At 41.7% G+C, this 21,300-nt stretch overlaps 1 protein-coding gene across 1 annotated transcript in view; it reads left to right on the top strand.

The window, feature by feature from the left end:
- LOC138651293 (myelin-associated glycoprotein-like) overlaps nucleotides 1-21,300 on the top strand; it is a 34,708-nt gene that overhangs the window by 11,013 nt on the left and 2,395 nt on the right. Inside the window, exons 3-8 of the mRNA XM_069741383.1 lie at nucleotides 4,501-4,860; nucleotides 7,823-8,110; nucleotides 15,981-16,217; nucleotides 16,808-16,919; nucleotides 19,340-19,373; nucleotides 20,353-20,415. Of these exons, the coding sequence (XP_069597484.1) occupies nucleotides 4,501-4,860; nucleotides 7,823-8,110; nucleotides 15,981-16,217; nucleotides 16,808-16,919; nucleotides 19,340-19,373; nucleotides 20,353-20,415 (1,094 nt within the window). The remainder of the gene's footprint in view (nucleotides 1-4,500; nucleotides 4,861-7,822; nucleotides 8,111-15,980; nucleotides 16,218-16,807; nucleotides 16,920-19,339; nucleotides 19,374-20,352; nucleotides 20,416-21,300) is intronic.

Raw genomic sequence — 21,300 nt, 5'->3', positions numbered from 1 at the left:
ACCACACACAATCCCACCCCAACACATCACCACACATAATCCCACCCCCAACACATCACCACACATAATCCCGCCCCCAACACACATAATCCCGCCCCCAACACATCACCACACACAATCCCACCCCAACACATCACCACACACAATCCCGCCCCCCACCACATCACCACACACAATCCCGCCCCAACACATCACCACACATAATCCCACCCCCAACACATCACCACACATAATCCCGCGTCAACACAATCCCCACACACAATCCTGCCCCAACACATCACCATGCACAATCCCACCCCCCACATCACCACACACAATCCCACCCCCCACCACATCACCACACACAATCCCACCCCTCATCACCACACACAATCCCACCCCCCATCACCACACACAATCCCGCCCCAACACATCACCACACATAATCCCGCCCCCACCACATCACCACACACAATCCCGCCCCCACCACATCACCACACATAATCTCGCCCCCACACCCCATTACCACACATAATCCCACCCCCCACCACATTACCACTCATAATCCCGCCCCCCACCACATTACCACTCATAATCCCACCCCCCATCACATCACCACACATAATCCTGCCCCCACCACATTACCACTCATAATCCCGCCCCCCACCACATTACCACACATAATCCCGCCCCACACCACATTACCACACATAATCCCGCCCCACACCACATTACCACACATAATCCTGCCCCCCACCACATTACCACACATAATCCCGCCCCCCACCACATTACCACACATAATCCTGTCCCCACACATTACCACGTATAATCCTGTCCCCCACCTCATTACCACACATAATCCCACCTCCCACATCACCACACACAATCCCGCCCGCACCACATTACCACACATAATCCCGTCCCCACACATTACCACACATAATCCTGCCCCCACCACATTACCACTCATAATCCCGCCCCCACCACATTACCACACATAATCCCGCCCCACACCACATTACCACACATAATCCCGCCCCACACCACATTACCACACATAATCCTGCCCCCCACCACATTACCACACATAATCCCGCCCCCCACCACATTACCACACATAATCCTGTCCCCACACATTACCACGTATAATCCTGTCCCCCACCTCATTACCACACATAATCCCACCTCCCACATCACCACACACAATCCCGCTCGCACCACATCACCACACATAATCCCGCCCCAACACAATCACCACACACAATCCTGCCCCAACACATCACCACACAAAATCCCACCCCCCACATCACCACACACAATCCCTCCCCCACCATATCACCACACACAATCCCGCCCCCCACCACATCACCACACACAATCCCACCCCAACACATCACCACACATAATTCCACCCCCAACACATCACCACACATAATCCCGCCCCCAACACACATAATCCCGCCCCCAACACATCACCACACACAATCCCACCCCAACACATCACCACACACAATCCCGCCCCCCACCATATCACCACACACAATCCCACCCCAACACATCACCACACATAATCCCACCCCCAACACATCACCACACATAATCCCGCCTCAACACAATCCCCACACACATTCCTGCCCCAACACATCACCATGCACAATCCCACCCCCCACATCACCACACACAATCCCGCCCCAACACATCACCACACATAATCCCGCCCCCACCACATCACCACACACAATCCCGCCCCCACCACATCACCACACATAATCTCGCCCCCCACCCCATTACCACACATAATCCCACCCCCCACCACATTACCACTCATAATCCCGCCCCCCACCACATTACCACTCATAATCCCACCCCCATCACATCACCACACATAATCCTGCCCCCACCACATTACCACTCATAATCCCGCCCCCCACCACATTACCACACATAATCCCGCCCCACACATTACCACACATAATCCCGCCTCACACCACATTACCACACATAATCCTGCCCCCCACCACATTACCACACATAATCCCGCCCCCCACCACATTACCACACATAATCCTGTCCCCACACATTACCACGTATAATCCTGTCCCCCACCTCATTACCACACATAATCCCACCTCCCACATCACCACACACAATCCCACCCCAACACATCACCACACACAATCCCGCCCCCCACCATATCACCACACACAATCCCGCCCCAACACATCACCACACATAATCCCACCCCCAACACATCACCACACATAATCCCGCCTCAACACAATCTCCACACACAATCCTGCCCCAACACATCACCATGCACAATCCCACCCCCCACATCACCACACACAATCCCACCCCCCACCACATCACCACACACAATCCCACCCCTCATCACCACACACAATCCCACCCCCCATCACCACACACAATCCCGCCCCAACACATCACCACACATAATCCCGCCCCCACCACATCACCACACACAATCCCGCCCCCACCACATCACCACACATAATCTCGCCCCCCACCCCATTACCACACATAATCCCACCCCCCACCACATTACCACTCATAATCCCGCCCCCCACCACATTACCACTCATAATCCCACCCCCCATCACATCACCACACATAATCCTGCCCCCACCACATTACCACTCATAATCCCGCCACCCACCACATTACCACACATAATCCCGCCCCACACCACATTACCACACATAATCCCGCCCCACACCATATTACACACATAATCCTGCCCCCCACCACATTACCACACATAATCCCGCCCCCCACCACATTACCACACATAATCCTGTCCCCACACATTACCACGTATAATCCTGTCCCCCACCTCATTACCACACATAATCCCACGTCCCACATCACCACACACAATCCCGCTCGCACCACATTACCACACATAATCCCGTCCCCACACATTACCACACATAATTCTGCCCCCACCACATTACCACTCATAATCCCGCCCCCCACCACATTACCACACATAATCCCGCCCCACACCACATTACCACACATAATCCCACCCCACACCACATTACCACACATAATCCTGCCCCCCACCACATTACCACACATAATCCCGCCCCCCACCACATTACCACACATAATCCTGTCCCCACACATTACCACGAATAATCCTGTCCCCCACCTCATTACCACACATAATCCCACCTCCCACATCACCACACACAATCCCACCCGCACCACATCACCACACATAATCCCGCCCCAACACAATCACCACACACAATCCTGCCCCAACACATCACCACACACAATCCCACCCCCCACATCACCACACACAATCCCTCCCCCACCACATCACCACACACAATCCCGCCCGCACCACATTACCACACATAATCCCGTCCCCACACATTACCACACATAATCCTTTCCCCCCATCTCTTTACCACACATAATCACGTCCCCACACATTACCACACATAATCCTGTCCCCCCACCTCATTACCACACATAATCCTGGCCCCCACCACATTACCACACATAATCCCGTCCCCACACATTACCACACATAATCCTGTCCCCCCATCTCTTTACCACACATAATCCCGTCCCCACACATTACCACACATAATCCTGTCCCCCCACCTCATTACCACACATAATCCTGCCCCCCACCTCATTACCACACATAATCCCACTCCCCACCACATCACCACACACAATCCCGTCCCCCCACCGCATTACCACACACAATCCCGTCCCCCCACCACATTACCACACATAATCCCGTCCCCCCACCTCATCACCACACATAATCTCGCCACCCACCACATCACCCCACACAATCCCGTCCCCCCACCGCATTACCACACACAATGCCGTCCCCCCACCACATCACCACACATAATCCCGCCCCCCACCACATTACCACACACAATCCCGTCCCCCTACCGCATTACCACACACAATCCCGTCCCCCCACCACATTACCACACATAATCCCGTCCCCCCACCACATCACCACACATAATCCCGCCCCCCACCACATTACCACACACAATCCCGTCCCCACACATTAAATTGTACCTGGTAGAAGTCGAGGAAAGATCTTTGAAAATGACGATAATGACTATACATTTAATTGTGTTTACAGAGAAATTTTAACTTAATTTATGTTTCGTTATGAAATTTGTTTAGATGCTGAAATGAATAAAAACCGCACATCTTACTGAATCCAGTTTGTTTTTGATTTTACTCTGTGAATAAAATGTATTATTAGTATTATTCAGATTTTTAATGATTATTATTGTTAATAACTTCATTTTAAGTTATTTACCACCTGCGTAAGCGCTATTGAATGTTGTCATTATTTACTTTAGTTTAATCACCAGCTGCGTTAATTAGATAGCAATGAGCGTGCCGAGCGTTAGCTGGGTGGAAACAGCTAGTAATCTCATACTTACAGAATAATCTGATATAATGAGATTCTGTGATGTGTCCTCATGTTCTGCTCGTTGTTTCCAGGCTTCTATCTGGGTTCTGTATGTCAGTGGTGGGAGGACTCTGAGATAATCTTCACTCTGATTGGTTCCTGTGTGGAGATTCCTTGTACATGTGATCCTGCCGAGAGCCGAGGAGCTTCCGGCATTGTGTGGTACGTAAATTGCAGAAGGGGCCCCCAAGAGATCCTCAACACAAAGAACTCAACTTTGGTAATGAAAGAATACAAAGGTCGGACCTCATTGGTATCAGGAAATAATAGCTGCACCCTGCGGATAGATCCTGTGAGAGAAGAAGATGAAAACACGTATTGCCCTGGATTCATAGAAGAGAAATACTACATAAACAATATGCGTTTTAGATATGTTATTCTCCACGTCGGAGGTAAATATATAAAACTCAAAGATTCACTGGGTTTCACTGCATTGTATTTAATGGCAAAATATTAAACGCAATGATATAATATATGTAGTGTGTTGTATTAGTGTGTATAACATGTGTGTATTATTACATGTATATAGTGTGTTGTATTACTGTATATTATGTGCATAGTATTACATGTATATAGTGTGTTGTATTAGTAAATATTATGTGTGTATTAATACATGTATGTAGTATGTTGTATTACTGTATATTATGTGTGTATTATTACATGAATGTAGTGTGTTGTATTACTGTATATTTTGTGTGTAGTATTATTACATGTATATAGTGTGTTGTATTACTGTATATTATGTGCATAGTATTACATGTATATAGTGTGTTGTATTAGTAAATATTATGTGTGTATTAATACATGTATGTAGTATGTTGTATTACTGTATATTTTGTATGTATTATTACATGTATATAGTGTGTTGTATTACTGTATATTATGTGTGTATTATTACATGAATGTAGTGTGTTGTATTACTGTATATTTTGTGTGTAGTATTATTACATATATGTAGTGTGTTGCATTACTGTATATTATGTGCATAGTATTACATGTATATAGTGTGTTGTATTAGTAAATATTATGTGTGTATTAATACATGTATGTAGTATGTTGTATTACTGTATATTATGTGCGTATTATAATTTGTATGTAGATTGTTGTGTTACTGTATATTTTGTGTGTATTATTACATGTTTGTAGTGTGTTGTATTACTGTATATTTTGTGTGTATTATTACATGTATATAGTGTGTTGTATTAGTGTATATTTTGTGTGTATTATTACATGTATGTAGTGTGTGGTATTACTGTATATTTTGTGTGTATTATTACATGCATGTAGTATGTTGCATTACTGTATATTTTGTGTGTAGTATTATTACGTGAATGTAGTGTTTTGTATTACTGTATATTTTGTGTGTATTACTACATGCATGTAGTATGTTGCATTACTGTATATTTTGTGTGTATTATTACGTGAATGTAGTGTTTTGTATTATTGTATATTTTGTGTGTATTATTACATGCTTGTAGTGTGTTGTATTACTGTATATTTTGTGTGTATTATTACATGTATATAGTGTGTTGTATTAGTGTATATTTTGTGTGTATTATTACATGTATGTAGTGTGTGGTATTACTGTATATTTTGTGTGTATTATTACATGCATGTAGTATGTTGCATTACTGTATATTTTGTGTGTAGTATTATTACGTGAATGTAGTGTTTTGTATTACTGTATATTTTGTGTGTATTACTACATGCATGTAGTATGTTGCATTACTGTATATTTTGTGTGTATTATTACGTGAATGTAGTGTTTTGTATTATTGTATATTTTGTGTGTATTATTACATGCTTGTAGTGTGTTGTATTACTGTATATTTTGTGTGTATTATTACGTGAATGTAGTGTTTTGTATTACTGTATATTTTGTGTGTATTATTACATGTATGTAGTATGTTGTATTACTGTATATTTTGTGTGCAATATTACATGTATGTAATGTGTTGTTTTACTGTAGGGGAAATGAAGAGGCACCAAGGGTGGCAAATAGGGCTGTGGCAATGCCAGGACAGATGAGTAGTGAGTAGGGATGAGCAGACCTGTGGATGTTGGAGTTCATCAGGTTCCAACAAATGTTAGTATAAAGATCGTATCGGGTATCAGAACTCTATCCGAGCTTCAACCCGAACCCCATAGAAGTCAATCACTACCCAAACTTTGGTGCTGAACATAGTCACAGTAAGAGCTAGGGGTCTGCTAAAGGAAGCAGAGCACCTCTCTGTTCTCCCGGAATTTTGAATGCTAAAATGGACTTCTGGGTTAAGTTCATGTTCGGAATTCAGCACCGGACACTAGGTGTCTGGTACGAACCCCAAACTCTGCAGTTCTGGTTCACTCATCTCTACTGGTTATGAGAGTGCCATTATGTATTTTGTCACTATTTGGCTTTCTCCAATCAGTTAAGCACAAAAGTAACCAAAACAAAATGATTTTCAAAATTTGTATGCTGCTAAAAAATACTTATACAGCCCTAAATAGATCGTTTCTCGCTATTTATGCTGCTGAAACCCCAGCAGCATGAATCAGAGTATGGCTTTGGAATTGCAGCAAGGTATGTTTCACTGTAAAACAGTCTGGATTTTTGAACAAAACATAATTTTATAAAATATCAAAGGATTATTGGGAGATTACTGACTAGTATGGTGTAGAACTTGGTTAACCTTCTCCTTCCTTCCAGTTTCTCCAGTTTCTTGTGCGTACATGGGAGAAACTCATAAATCAACTAGAGCTGGGTGGGGATAAGTTGGCCGGGGGATATACCCGACTACTTATTTTTCTAAACTGTGTGTTATCTGAAGGGACAAAGCATTAAGGCTAGGTTCACATTGCGTTAATGGGTTAACACTAGCAGACTCCGTTACATGGTGAAATTGTCGCAATTAACACCATGCAACGGATCCGTTAGCGCACCCATTGACGGCAATGTGCTAACGGATCTCTAGCGCATCGCTAGCGCATGCCATTTTCGGCACGCGCTAGCAATGTCCCGTTAGTTTTGGACGGACCGCGGACGCTGCTTACAGCGTCTGAGGTCCGTTCCTCGCTAGCGCAGATCGGGTGTCTGCGCTAGCGGGATCGCCAAACGCGATCCCTTTTGGGACATTGCGTTAGCGCAGTCCGTACCACTATGCGCTAAACGGACTGCCCTAACGCAATGTGAACCTAGCCTTAGGAGTGAAAAATACCTGGGTAGAATCACACAGCCAGTCAAGCTATGATTTATGCAACCCGTGGTTTGGGCAGAATTACAAGTTCCCGTTGATAAAAATAATCTCTTGTAATGGATATATTTCTTTAGAATGAATGCGTAATGTTGTCTTGTTTTTAAATTAATTTCCACAGATAGAGTGAACATGTATTTTTTTAGATCTGATCCAATGATTGAAGGAAAGGCCACCATCATTGAATGCACAGCAGTACACGCGTGCCAATCCAGTCCTCCTTCTCTACAATGGAACAAGCCGGGTCAAGTTCAATATCAGTCGGTGCAGCTATCAGGAGGAACCTGGAGAGAAGAATCACGTCTTACTTATATACCTTCCCATATGGATGATGGGACTCCGGTTCGGTGCACCGCTACACATCCTAATGGTCAACAAACTGAGAGATCGGCAACACTGAACATCAACTGTACGTATTATTGGAGATTGAGTACAATGAGTAGCACATTTTACATTTGCTTATACAAGTTGTAATTTCAGCACTGACTATATTGTTCTCTTATATCTCTCTGTGTTCATATATTTCTGAATACATATATATCTGTATAAGAGATTGACAATTTGCTTGAGTGGAACTTAACTTTACCCAAATTTTACAAAAAACTGTTTTCTCCAGAATAATACAGGAAAGATATATATCTTGGTACCGTGTTAGCCAGGAGATAGAAAAATATTTCGAATTGAGAGTCTTCAGTGATTGATACCTTTTAATGGCGAACTGAAAAGATGGTAACAAATTGCAAGCCGAGACTACTCGGGTCTCTTCATCAGGCAAAGACTAAAAGAAATTCTGAAGAATCACATATTTATGCACAACATAGCACAGAAAAATGCCATAGGTAAGACAGGTGACATGAAGCAGAATTACCATTATGGGAGAGTGATAAACAGTTGTGTCCATAAATATTGGAACTGTTCATAGATAAGGAGTGTGAGCAGATATCTGGATGGGTAGAGGATATTCTTAAACCCATGGTAAAGGATACACCCAGCTTCATTCAGGACACAACTGACCTATTGAATAAACTATCAACAATAGGTCCTCTACCAGAAGGAACCATCCTGGCCACCATGGATGTGGAATCTTTGTACTCCAATATCCTACACCAGGAGGATTAAGTGCCTGCAAATTCTTCATATAAAACACAGAGACTGATGCTGATTCTGTCGTGAAATTTATAAAATTCATTCTCACATGCAATTACTTTGAATTTGACAACAAGATATAGCTGCAGGAGATTTGCACAGCAATGGGAAGTAAAATGGCCCCACAGTATGCAAATCTTATCATGGCCAAGCTTGAAAGCGACTTTGTCCTCCTGTCCCATCAGGCCTCTGGCGTACCACCGCTACATTGATGACATTTTAATCATCTGGACGGAGTCTGAGCTGCAGCTAAAGACGTTCCATGAACAGTTTAATCAATTTCATCCCACCATCAACTTGACACTCAACTACTCCTGCACTGAAATTAACTTTTTGGACACCATCATTAAGCTGCAAATCAATAAAATAGAGACATCCCTGTATCAGAAGCCAATCGACCATCCAACATACCTTAAATGGGACAGTTTCCATCCAAAACACATAAAAAACTCTATTGTCTACAGCCAAGCCATCAGATACAATCGTATATGTTCCAACCCAAGGGATGAACAAATTGGTCGCCTCAGAAAGACCTTTTTGAATCAGGGCTACCATCCAAGAACAATTGAAACCAGATTACAAGAGCCACCAGAATATCAAGGAATTACCTGCTACATTACAAAGCTAAAGAAGAAAATAACCGTGTACCTCTAGTAGTCACCTGCAATCCAAATCTGGAGGTGCTAAGGGGAGCTGCACGGAAATTACAACCTTTACTGCAAAAAGATGCCCGACTACAATCCATTTTTCCAGACCCCCCACTACTGTGTTTTAGGCAGCCCCCAAATCTAAGAAGCATCATTGTCAGAAGCTCCCTGTCCTCTCCAACAGCTGCAGGAACCTTTCCTTGCAACCAGAAAAAATGTAAAACCTGTCCATTTATAATGACCACGGACAAGATAAAGATCCCCAATTCACATCAGGACTACAAGATCCCAGGTACTTTCAGCTGCGTCACTTCTAATGTGGTGTACTTAATTATTTGTACTAAATGTCCAACTGGGGGTCTGTATGTAGAAGAAACAGGGCAAAAACTGAGGACAAGGATGAACTCTCATCGCCATACAATAAGAGAAAAAAGAATGGATCTACCTGTGGCAAAACACTTTTGTATCCCTGATCACAGCACCATGGACATGAGATTACTTGTATTAAAGGGTAATTTCAAATCTCAGAGACAGAAGAGTCTGAGAGTATAAACTCTTGACAACCTTTGACACTCTCAGTGCAGGAATGAATGTGTCACATGGATTTATGTCTTTTTACATCAATTAATTAATTTTCTCCTCAGACCTCGTGGGAGCATCATTCACACTCTTTATCTATGAACAGTTCCAATATTTAACCCCTCTGTGACCTTAGACGTACTATCCCGTCGAGGTGCCCTGGGCTTATCTGACCCTGGACGGGATAGTACGTCATAGCCGATCGGCCGCGCTCACGGGGGGAGCGCGGCCGATCGCGGCCGGGTGTCAGCTGCTTATCGCAGCTGACATCCGGCACTATGTGCCAGGAGCGGTCACGGACCGCCCCCGGCACATTAACCCCTGGCACACCGCGATCAAAGATGATCGCGATGTGCCGGCGGTGCAGGGAAGCACCGCGCAGGGAGGGGGCTCCCTGCGGGCTTCCCTGAGACCCCCGGAGCAACGCGATGTGATCGCGTTGCTGCGAGGGTCTCACCTCCCTCCCTGCTCCCTCCAGCCCCGGATCCAAGATGGCCGCGGATCCGGGTCCTGCAGGGAGGGAGGTGGCTTCACAGAGCCTGCTCAGAGCAGGCACTGTGAAGCCTGCAGCGCTGCATGTCAGATCAGTGATCTGACAGAGTGCTGTGCAAACTGTCAGATCACTGATCTGTGATGTCCCCCCCTGGGACAAAGTAAAAAAGTAAAAAAAAAATTTTCCAAATGTGTAAAAAAAATAAAAAAAAATATTCCAAAATAATGAAAAAAAAAAAAAATTTTATTCCCATAAATACATTTCTTCATCTAAATAAAAAAAAAAAACCAATAAAAGTACACATATTTAGTATCGCCGTGTCCGTAACGACCCGTCCTATAAAACTGTCCCACTAGTTAACCCCTTCAGTAAACACCGTAAGAAAAAAAAAAAAAAACGAGGCAAAAAACAACGCTTTATTATCATACCGCCGAACAAAAAGTGGAATAACACGCGATCAAAAAGACAGATATAAATACCCATGGTACCGCTGAAAGCGTCATATTGTCCCGCAAAAAAAGAGCCACCATACAGCATCATCAGCAAAAAAATAAAAAAGTTATAGTCCTGAGAATAAAGCGATGCAAAAATAATTATTTTTTCTGTAAAATAGTTTTTATCGTATAAAAGCGCCAAACCATAAAAAATGATATAAATGAGGTATCGCTGTAATCGCACTGACCCGAAGAATAAAACTGATTTATCAATTTTACCAAACGCGGAACGGTATAAACGCCTCCCCCAATAGAAATTCATGAATAGCTGGCTTTTGGTCATTCTTCCTCACAAAAATCGGAATAAAAAGCGATCAAAAAATGTCACGTGCCCAAAAATGTTTTCAATAAAAACGTCAACTCGTCCCGCAAAAAACAAGACCTCACATGACTCTGTGGACCAAAATATGGAAAAATTATAGCTCTCAAAATGTGGTATTGCAAAAAACATTTTTTGCAATAAAAAGGGTCTTTCAGTGTGTGACGGCTGCCAATCATAAAAATCCGCTAAAAAACCCGCTATAAAAGTAAATCAAACCCCCCTTCATCACCCCCTTAGTTAGGGAAAAATAAAAAAAAATGTATTTATTTCCATTTTCCCATTAGGGCTAGGGTTAGGGCTAGGGTTAGTGCTAGGGTTAGGGCTAGGGTTAGGGTTAGGGCTAGGGTTAAGGCTAGGGTTAGGGCTAGGGTTAGGGCTAGGGCTTGGGTTAGGGCTAGGGTTAGGGCTAGGGTTAGGGCTAGGGTTAGGGCTAGGGTTAGGGCTAGGGTTAGGGTTAGGGCTAGGGTTAGGGCTAGGGTTAGGGCTAGGGTTAGGGTTAGGGTTGGGGCTACAGTTAGGGTTGGGGCTAAAGTTAGGGTTAGGGTTTAGATTACATTTACAGTTGGGAATAGGGTTGGGATTAGGGTTAGGGGTGTGTCAGGGTTAGAGGTGTGGTTAGGGTTACCGTTGGAATTAGGGTTAGGGGTGTGTTTAGATTAGGGTTTCAGTTATAATTGGGGGGTTTCCACTGTTTCGGCACATCAGGGGCTCTCCAAACACGACATGGCGTCCGATCTCAATTCCAGCCAATTCTGCGTTGAAAAAGTAAAACAGTGCTCCTTCCCTTCCGAGCTCTCCTGTGTGCCCAAACAGGAGTTTACCCCAACATATGGGGTATCAGCGTACTCAGGACAAATTGGACAACAACTTTTGTGGACCAATTTCTCCTGTTACCCTTGGGAAAATACAAAACTGGGGGCTAAAAAATAATTTTTGTGGGAAAACAAAAAGATTTTTTATTTTCACGGCTCTGCGTTATAAACTGTAGTGAAACACTTGGGGGTTCAAAGTTCTCACAACACATCTAGATAAGTTCATTGAGGGGTCTAGTTTCCAATTTGGGGTCACTTGTGGGGGGTTTCTACTGTTTAGGTACATTAGGGGCTCTGCAAACGCAATGTGACGCATGCAGACCAATCCATCTAAGTCTGCATTCCAAATGATGCTCCTTCCCTTCCGAGCCCTCCCATGCGCCCAAACGGTGGTTCCCCCCCCACATATCGGGTATCAGCGTACTCAGGACAAATTGGACAACAACATTTAGGGTCCAATTTCTCCTGCTAACCTTGGAAAAATACAAAACTGGGGGCTAAAATATAATTTTTGTGGAAAAAAAAATATTTTTTATTTGCATGGCTCTGCGTTATAAACTGTAGTGAAATACTTGGGGGTTCAAAGCTCTCACAACACATCAAGATGAGTTCCTTAGGGGGTCTACTTTCCAAAATGGTGTCACTTGTGGGGGGTTTCTACTGTTTAGGTACATTAGGGGCTCTGCAAACGCAATGTGACGCCTGCAGACCATTCCATCTAAGTCTGCATTCCAAATGGCGCTCCTTCCCTTCCGAGCCCTCCCATGCGCCCAAACGGTGGTTCCCCCCCACATATGGGGTATCAGCGTACTCAGGACAAATTGGACAACAACTTTTGGTGTCCAATTTCTCCTGTTACCCTAGGGAAAATACAAAACTGGGGGCTAAAAAATAATTTTTGTGGGAAAAAAATTTTGTTTTATTTTTATGGCTCTGCATTATAAACTTCTGTGAAGCCCTTGGTGGGTCAAAGTGCTCACCACGCATCCAGATAAGTTCCTTAGGGGGTCTACTTTCCAAAATGGTGTCACTTGTGGGGGGTTTCAATGTTTAGGCACATCAGTGGCTCTCCAAACGCAACATGGCGTCCCATCTCAATTCCTGTCAATTTTGCATTGAAAAGTCAAACGGCGCTCCTTCCCTTCCGAGCTCTCCCATGCACCCAAACAGTGGTTTACTGCCACATATGGGGTATCAGCGTACTCAGGACAAATTGGACAACAACTTTTGAGGTCCAATTTCTTCTCTTACCCTTGGAAAAATATAAAATTGGGGGCAAAAATATAATTTTTGTGAAATAATATGATTTTTTATTTTTACGGTTCTGCATTATAAACTTCTGTGAAGCACTTGGTGGGTCAAAGTGCTCACCACACCTCTAGATAAGTTCCTTAGGGGGTCTACTTTCCAAAATGGTGTCACTTGTGGGGGGTTTCAATGTTTAGGCACATCAGTGGCTCTCCAAACGCAACATGGCGTCCCATCTCAATTTCTGTCAATTTTGCATTGAAAAGTCAAACTGCGCTCGCTCCCTTCCGAGCTCTCCCATGCGCCCAAACAGTGGTTTACTGCCACATGTGGGGTATCAGCGTACTCAGGACAAATTGGACAACAACTTTTGAGGTCCAATTTCTTCTCTTACCCTTGGAAAAATAAAAAATTGGGGGCAAAAATATAATTTTTGTGAAAAAATATGATTTTTTATTTTTACGGTTCTGCATTATAAACTTCTGTGAAGCACTTGGTGGGTCAAAGTGCTCACCACACATCCAGATAAGTTCCTTAGGGGGTCTACTTTCCAAAATGGTGTCACTTGTGGGGGGTTTCAATGTTTAGGCACATCAGTGGCTCTCCAAACGCAACATGGCGTCCCATCTCAATTCCTGTCAATTTTGCATTGAAAAGTCAAATAGCGCTCCTTCCCTTCCGAGCTCTCCCATGCGCCCAAACAGTGGTTTACTGCCACATATGGGGTATCAGCGTACTCAAGACAAATTGGACAACAACTTTCTGGGTCCAATTTCTCCTGTTACCCTTGGTAAAATAAAACAAATTGGAGCTGAAGTAAATTTTTTGTGTAAAAAAGTTAAATGTTCATTTTTATTTAAACATTCCAAAAATTCCTATTAAACACCTGAAGGGTTAATAAACTTCTTGAATGTGGTTTTGAGCACCTTGAGGGGTGCAGTTTTTAGAATGGTGTCACACTTGGGCATTTTCTATCATATAGACCCCTCAAAATGACTTCAAATGAGACGTGGTCCCTAAAAAAAAATGGTGTTGTAAAAATGAGAAATTGCTGGTCAACTTTTAACCCTTATAACTCCCTAACAAAAAAAAAAATTGGTTCCAAAATTATGCTGATGTAAAGTAGACATGTGGGAAATGTTACTTATTAAGTATTTTGTGTGACATATCTCTGTGATTTAATTGCATAAAAATTCAAAGTTTGAAAATTGCGAAATTTTCAAAATTTTCGCCAAATTTCCGTTTTTCTCACAAATAAACGCAGGTACTATCAAAGAAATTTTACCACTATCATGAAGTACAATATGTCACGAGAAAATAATGTCAGAATCACCAGGATCCGTTGAAGCGTTTCGGAGTTATAACCTCATAAAGGGACAGTGGTCAGAATTGTAAAAATTGGCCTGGTCATTAACGTGCAAACCACCCTTGGGGGTAAAGGGGTTAAGGACACAACTGTTTACCACTCTCCCATAATGGTAATTCTGCTTCATGTCACCTGTCTCATCTATGGCATTATTTCTGTGCTGTGTTGTGCATAAATATGTGATTTTTCAGATTTTGTATTAGTTTATGCCTGACGACGAAACCTGAGTACTCTTGAAAGCTTGCAATTTGTTACCATCTTTTCAGTTAGCCATTAAAAGGTATCAACCACTGAGGACTCTCAATTCTAAATATTTTTCTCCAGAATGAGGATTTTTTGAAATTCACGCAATGCAAAGTAACCCCTTAAACTCCACGCTGCCCATGGTCCTGCCCTATGCAACTCTACTTTCCACTGCCATTCATCAAATTTTTGATGTGTACCCTCTAGGATGAGACTTCTGGATGCAACCAGACCTTCTTGGTAAAATCCGCTCAATTGGTATATTTGAATCTGGCCAGATCCACTCATCTATAATCTGTGCACATTTGAGCTCTCAAAAATATAATAATCAATAGTGAAATCTTTATTCTATTTGCTTCATATCATACAGAGAGAAAATTCCTCTGTCAACATCAATAACCAAATTATATTTGCATCTGCATTTGCATTTTAATTTTCCATTTAGCTTCATATTTCAGCCTAATCTCACTGTCAGAGTCAGCATCTCTGCCTGTCATGCTAGAGGTTGTGAATAGGGTTGAGTGAATTTTTCAAAGTTCGGTTCCGATTATGATCTGTGGCGAATACTGTATTTGCAATATTCGCCAAACGTCATTGTAGTCAATGTGAATAGAAATGAACGGATATGTTCGGAATAGATCGTCAAGCATAAATTCGGCACGAATTGGGTACCAATATGGCACGAATATGGCAAATTTAGATTCGGAGACCGATTCTGAATATATTCGCTCAACTGTAGCTGTGAACTTGATTCTTTGGGAAGACCATGCTTCAAGACATATGCTTGATCTCAACTTCCTTATAGGAGATCTACACTGGAGAAAACAGAATGATGATTGCAGCATCTGGACTCCCCAATTGGCCTCTGTGCCGTTGACCACGCATAAGCCACTGATTATGATATTTTCGAATTTATCTTCCTTCTGTAGATGCAGCAATTGGAGTTAACATCATGATGAAAAGTGAAGAAGGATTCACTGAATTGACCTGTGACTTCCAAAGCAGCCGACCTAATGTAACTCACTACACCTGGATGAAGGGTGGCTCTATATTGAAGAATGAGACAGAAAAGACTCTGACCGTAGACAACAACGAAGAGAATTTGGGGCAATATTCCTGTATCGCTCACAACAGTGTTGGGAATTCCTCCTCCAAAGTGAATAAGGGTCAGTGTTCTCAATCTAAACAGCACATTCTGGCACTGAACAGCATAGAAATAAATATGATTTTTTTACTCATCATCTCCTTCACATAACACATTTGTCTAAATATGATGTAGATTGGAAAATTTTAGGGTTGAGAAAAGGATATTTTTCGGGAGTAGAGCTTCTAAAACATTTCCAGACCATAAAATCCGACATTGAATAAACCCTACTGGATATGATTTTGGTTGAGTCGTTTTGGCAGATATCCAATGCTCCTAGTTACGGGTGCCACCACTGGGTTCCAGTTCATACACAATTTCTGATTAATTACTAGGCTGTCTAAAAGTTGAGCTATATATGCAAATATGTATTCTTGTACAATCCATACTGATACATATCTGAGAAGTTTCAGTCCACAATCCCCAACCTTTGTAGGTCAAAACTATTTACGTGTAGAGAAAGACAAAAGAGAGTGAAAGGTGCCAGAGGAAGAGTGACTCCATCACTAAGCGATTGCGAACTCTCAGCAAATTTATCTTAACTTTTGGTTGAATAGTGTCATGCTATAGCTACAATTTTAATCTATTGTACATGTATTTATTCACATATAGATGAAGGATCCAGAAATTCATTTATAAACAGTAATGGACACATTATCCTTCCAGCAACGATTGGAGCAATCGGTCTACTACTGCTTGGGTTGCTTGTGTACGCTGTTTGGAGGTAATGTACATTAGCACCATACATGCGTGTTTTCAAGTTTGGATATTATCCTTTTTCCATAGATAAGAGATTACTTCCCAATCACTAGGGGTTCCCAACACTGGGGCTACCATTGATCCCGGGAACTGGGGCTCTCAAGAGAAAGAAGCAGTGGTCAATCATGCGCACTGCCGCTCAAATTTAGTACTTATGGAAGTGCCGGAAATTGCCACTTGCTTTTCTTTACTGGTCCAAAACAGCATACACTTTTTGTTGTTCTTGTCGGTTGTTTGTGTTTTTATTGTTATACATACCTTATAAACTTATTTCGTATGAACAAAAAACAGCAATTCTGTTCTATTTGTTTCTGTTTTTTAACCATTGCACTTTGTGCAATCGATGTTATTATTATCTGCAGGTCAGTACAATAATGACAGTATCTAGTTTGTAGTTTTGTAGCCATATCCTGGGGCTCCAAAACCCATATTTTATTTTATTTTATACAAGAAAGTGTTGAGTCACAGCTATTTTCTGTTTGTTTGATTTTTCGTTTTCCTTGTTTCTTCCTCTTCTTCCAAGAGCCATATCTTTTTTATTTTTACAACCATATGGTCATATGAGAGCTTGTTTATTGTGAGACGAAATGGACTTTTGGTTGATTTCATTTATTTTATCTCTGATGTACTAGAAAGCAGGAAAAAAGTTCCAAGTCCTTTGAAATTCCAAAAAAAACTGCAACTATTTTTTGGGTTTTCTATGTACAATATTCACTAACATTGAAATGGCAACATTATTCTTCCACTCAGTATTAGTAGAAGGACGTCAAACATTTATAGCTTTTTCTTGCATTTGAGTGTTAAAAAAAATTGGAAATGTTGCTTTTGTCGCTATTTCCCGAAACTCGTAGCGTTTTCATTTTTCTGGAACTGGGGCTGGGTGAGAGCTTATCCTTTGAACCTTGAGCTGATGTTTTCACTGATCCATTTTCTGGTAGACACGATGTTTTAATCGCCTCTCATTGCATTTTATTGCTATGTTATGAAGACTAAAGCAATGTAATTTGGGTATTTTGTTAGTTTTTTCCATTACACCGTTTACTGATCGGAATAATTTAATTTATATTTTGATATATCAGATTTTTTTAAGTGCAGCGATGCAAAGTTTGTGTATTTTATTTTTTAATAGTTTTATTTTTAATGGGGCAAAATGTGGGCGATTTGAACTTTAGTGTCTTTTATTTTTGTTCATATTTTAATAACTTTTTTTTTACGTTTTACTCTAATAGTTTTTTTTAGGGGACTTGAAGCTGCGATTTTCATCATCGCTTCTATGTATAGTGAAAATTACGACTTGCTATGAACGGTAGTTAAACTCTGATAGTCGCAGGAGGTTCGTCATGACAAGAACGAGAGTCTTGAGAAGACCTTCGGCTGTCATGGCATCTCATCGACACCGTGCATTAACATCACGGGTGACCCGTTGGGCTAGCGAAATGACGTTCCCCCTGCTGGCACTTGTTAAATGACACTGTCAGAGATTGACAGCAGGATTTAACATGTTAACAGCCTTGGGTAGAGCTCCGCTCTGCCTGTGGCTCTTAAAGGTACATCAGGTATGATTATTTCAGCCATCATGTGCGAGGAAAGATGTGGATCCGCGTGTGAGCCCGCATCAAAAGCAAGGACTTGACTTTTAACTGATGTGTAAGTCAAAGGTCGTGAAGGTAAAATATTTAGAAACATTTTTCAGACAATATTTAGCTGTCCCACAACGGTGCTTAAATAGGCAATCTGTGATAATACACTGCACTATTTATGTAGTGTAATGCATTATTTCAGTTTATCAGTGTCATTCTGACTAGCAGGCTTTTTAGATCCTGCCAGTGACAGGGTCTGATAAGACTGAGTATAATGTACATATAGGGCCTTTGATAGGCCTTAGTTTGCCATAGCAAGTCATTGGCACTTTGCGAATGTGTTGTGGGGAGCCAATAGCCCTATAGAATAAGCATTACTACTCTCCTTTCGAAGGGTAAAACTGATGAGTTCAATGTTCTCACAACTACTAAAGTTGTATCAGGACCCCAGACTATATTTTTTAATGCCTCCATCCCCTCTTTATCTGCTTGCTGTCTGTTTTCGAAAACACATTTTTAAATGCCCTATTGGGATATTCAGAGTTGACAGCACAAGTTCAGACCAGTTACATTGAGCATCACTTACTCTAGAGGACCTGGTGCCTACATGCCATTTATAAGCACACCAATAATTATAAGTAGCACAGTGTAATGCTTTATTTCTCCTGGGGACACTAAAGAATAAAAAGATTAAAGATTATTGTTATGACGTCTTATGACGACAATTTTGCAAAACAAAAGCTTCTATGCATTTGCTTTAGCGCTTTTTCTTATTATTTTTCATACATATTTTCTGTTTTCATAGGAAAAAACAGAAGAGGCAAACAATTGCTTGCAAGGTACGTGCATGCTAGAATAATATAGACTTTCTCTTTTTTTTGCTCTTTGTTGGATAATAAAGTAGACATTTTCCTCATTATAAACTATAATACAGAGCCTATGATGGCCACTATGTACAGTAAATTATGGAGTATTTATCAGAGTTAATCTGATCTGGATGTGGGTGGTCTTGTCAGAAAAGTGTTTCCAGAAAGATGTTCTTAAATTCATATATACATCATCATGCTGTGGGGAGGCTTTTCTTCAGCAGGGGCAGGGAAGCTGGTAAAAGTTGATGGGAAAATGTATGGAGCTAATTACAGGGCAATCCCGGAGGAAAACCTATTGGTGTTTGCAAAAAACTTGAGGTTGGAGCTTAGGTTTACTTTCCAGCAGGACAATAACCCTAAACATACTACCAGGACTACAATGGACAGTTAAGATCAGAGCATATTCCTGTGTGTGAATGGCCCAGTCACAATACAGATCGAAATCCTATTGAGAATGTGTGACAACTGACAAGGCTTAAAAACTACTGATCACAGACATCTCTATCCAATCTCACAGAGCGACTGTAAGTGTGCAAAAATGAAGGGGCAAAATATCTCCTCTAGATGTGCAAAGTAGGGAGAGATAGACCCCAAAAGACTGAAGCAGTAATTGCAGCAAAAAGTTGTCCTACAAAGTATTGACTCAGGCGGGGCTGCATATAAATGTACTTCAATATAAATTTTTAGATTTATATCTTTAAAACATTCAGAAAACCCTGCATCTTTTCCTTTACACTTCACAAATACTTGCTACTTTGTGTTCATATTGAATAAAATCTCAGTAAAATACATTTAAGTTTCAGGGTGTAGTGAGAGAAAATTTAGAAAAGTTCACGGGGACTGAACACTTTTTCAAGGCACTATATATATATATATATGTGTATATATATATATATGTTTCTCCAAACTGACTAAAATAAAATTAAAATATAACTTTTTGCTCCTGTAGACAGAGTCCACGTATACCGATCTCAAGAGATCAGAGACTACAGAGATCTACAGTCAACTGAAGGTAACTATGGAGGCACTTGATGATTTACAGGGTGGGCCATGTATAGGGATAAACCTAAATAAAATAGAAATAGTTGGTGATATCAACTTCCTGTTTGTGGCACATTAATATGTGTGAGGGAGAAAACTTTTCAAGATGGGTGGTGAGTGACCATAGTGGCCATTTTGAAGTCGGCCATTTTGGATGCAACTTTATAAATGGCCCACCCAGGTGTATCCATATTAATGGCCCACCCTGTAGTTCTCTCTAAAGCTTATATATTTTAATCTGGAGATTAAGAATGTGATTGCTGTCTGACCATGTGATTGGCTCAGTCCTGTCTTATATGACATCAATAATATCAGAGGTGAGGGATGCCGATGATGTTACAATCCTTCGTACCTGTCCACATGTGTGTTCGATTGTCAGAGTTTTTGCACATGTTCTGTTGATAATACCTGAAAATTGCCCACGCATCTCCCCAAATGTTTGGGGTCGTAACATCATTTACGTTACTGAGTTCCACCATAAAATGAGGGGCATTGGCTAACTACATGAATTTAGGTCACAGAAAAAATGAAGATCTCAGATAAACCCAACCCCAAGGGTAAACTAAGAGGTTGCCCTTACTTCTCAATAGAAGTAGATCAATAGTCACTCACTCATACCCACTATAGAATAAAGCCAGGCAGGAATATATATATATATATATATATATATATATATATATATATATTAATGCCCACAGCCAAGTTTCACTTAGGAATGCAGATCGACAAATGCTGACCATATCAAACCATGTGCAAATAGCTGCTTAAAATTAAGAAAAGGAACGATTAGAAAATATACTTTTCAACATTCATGGTTTTTGTAAGACTGTCTCGAATAACGAGACTTAATAGGCTA

Source organism: Ranitomeya imitator, chromosome 10 (genome assembly GCF_032444005.1).
Source record: "Ranitomeya imitator isolate aRanImi1 chromosome 10, aRanImi1.pri, whole genome shotgun sequence".
Classification (NCBI taxonomy): Eukaryota; Metazoa; Chordata; class Amphibia; order Anura; family Dendrobatidae; genus Ranitomeya; species Ranitomeya imitator.
This window is presented reverse-complemented; position numbering and strand designations above follow the sequence as displayed.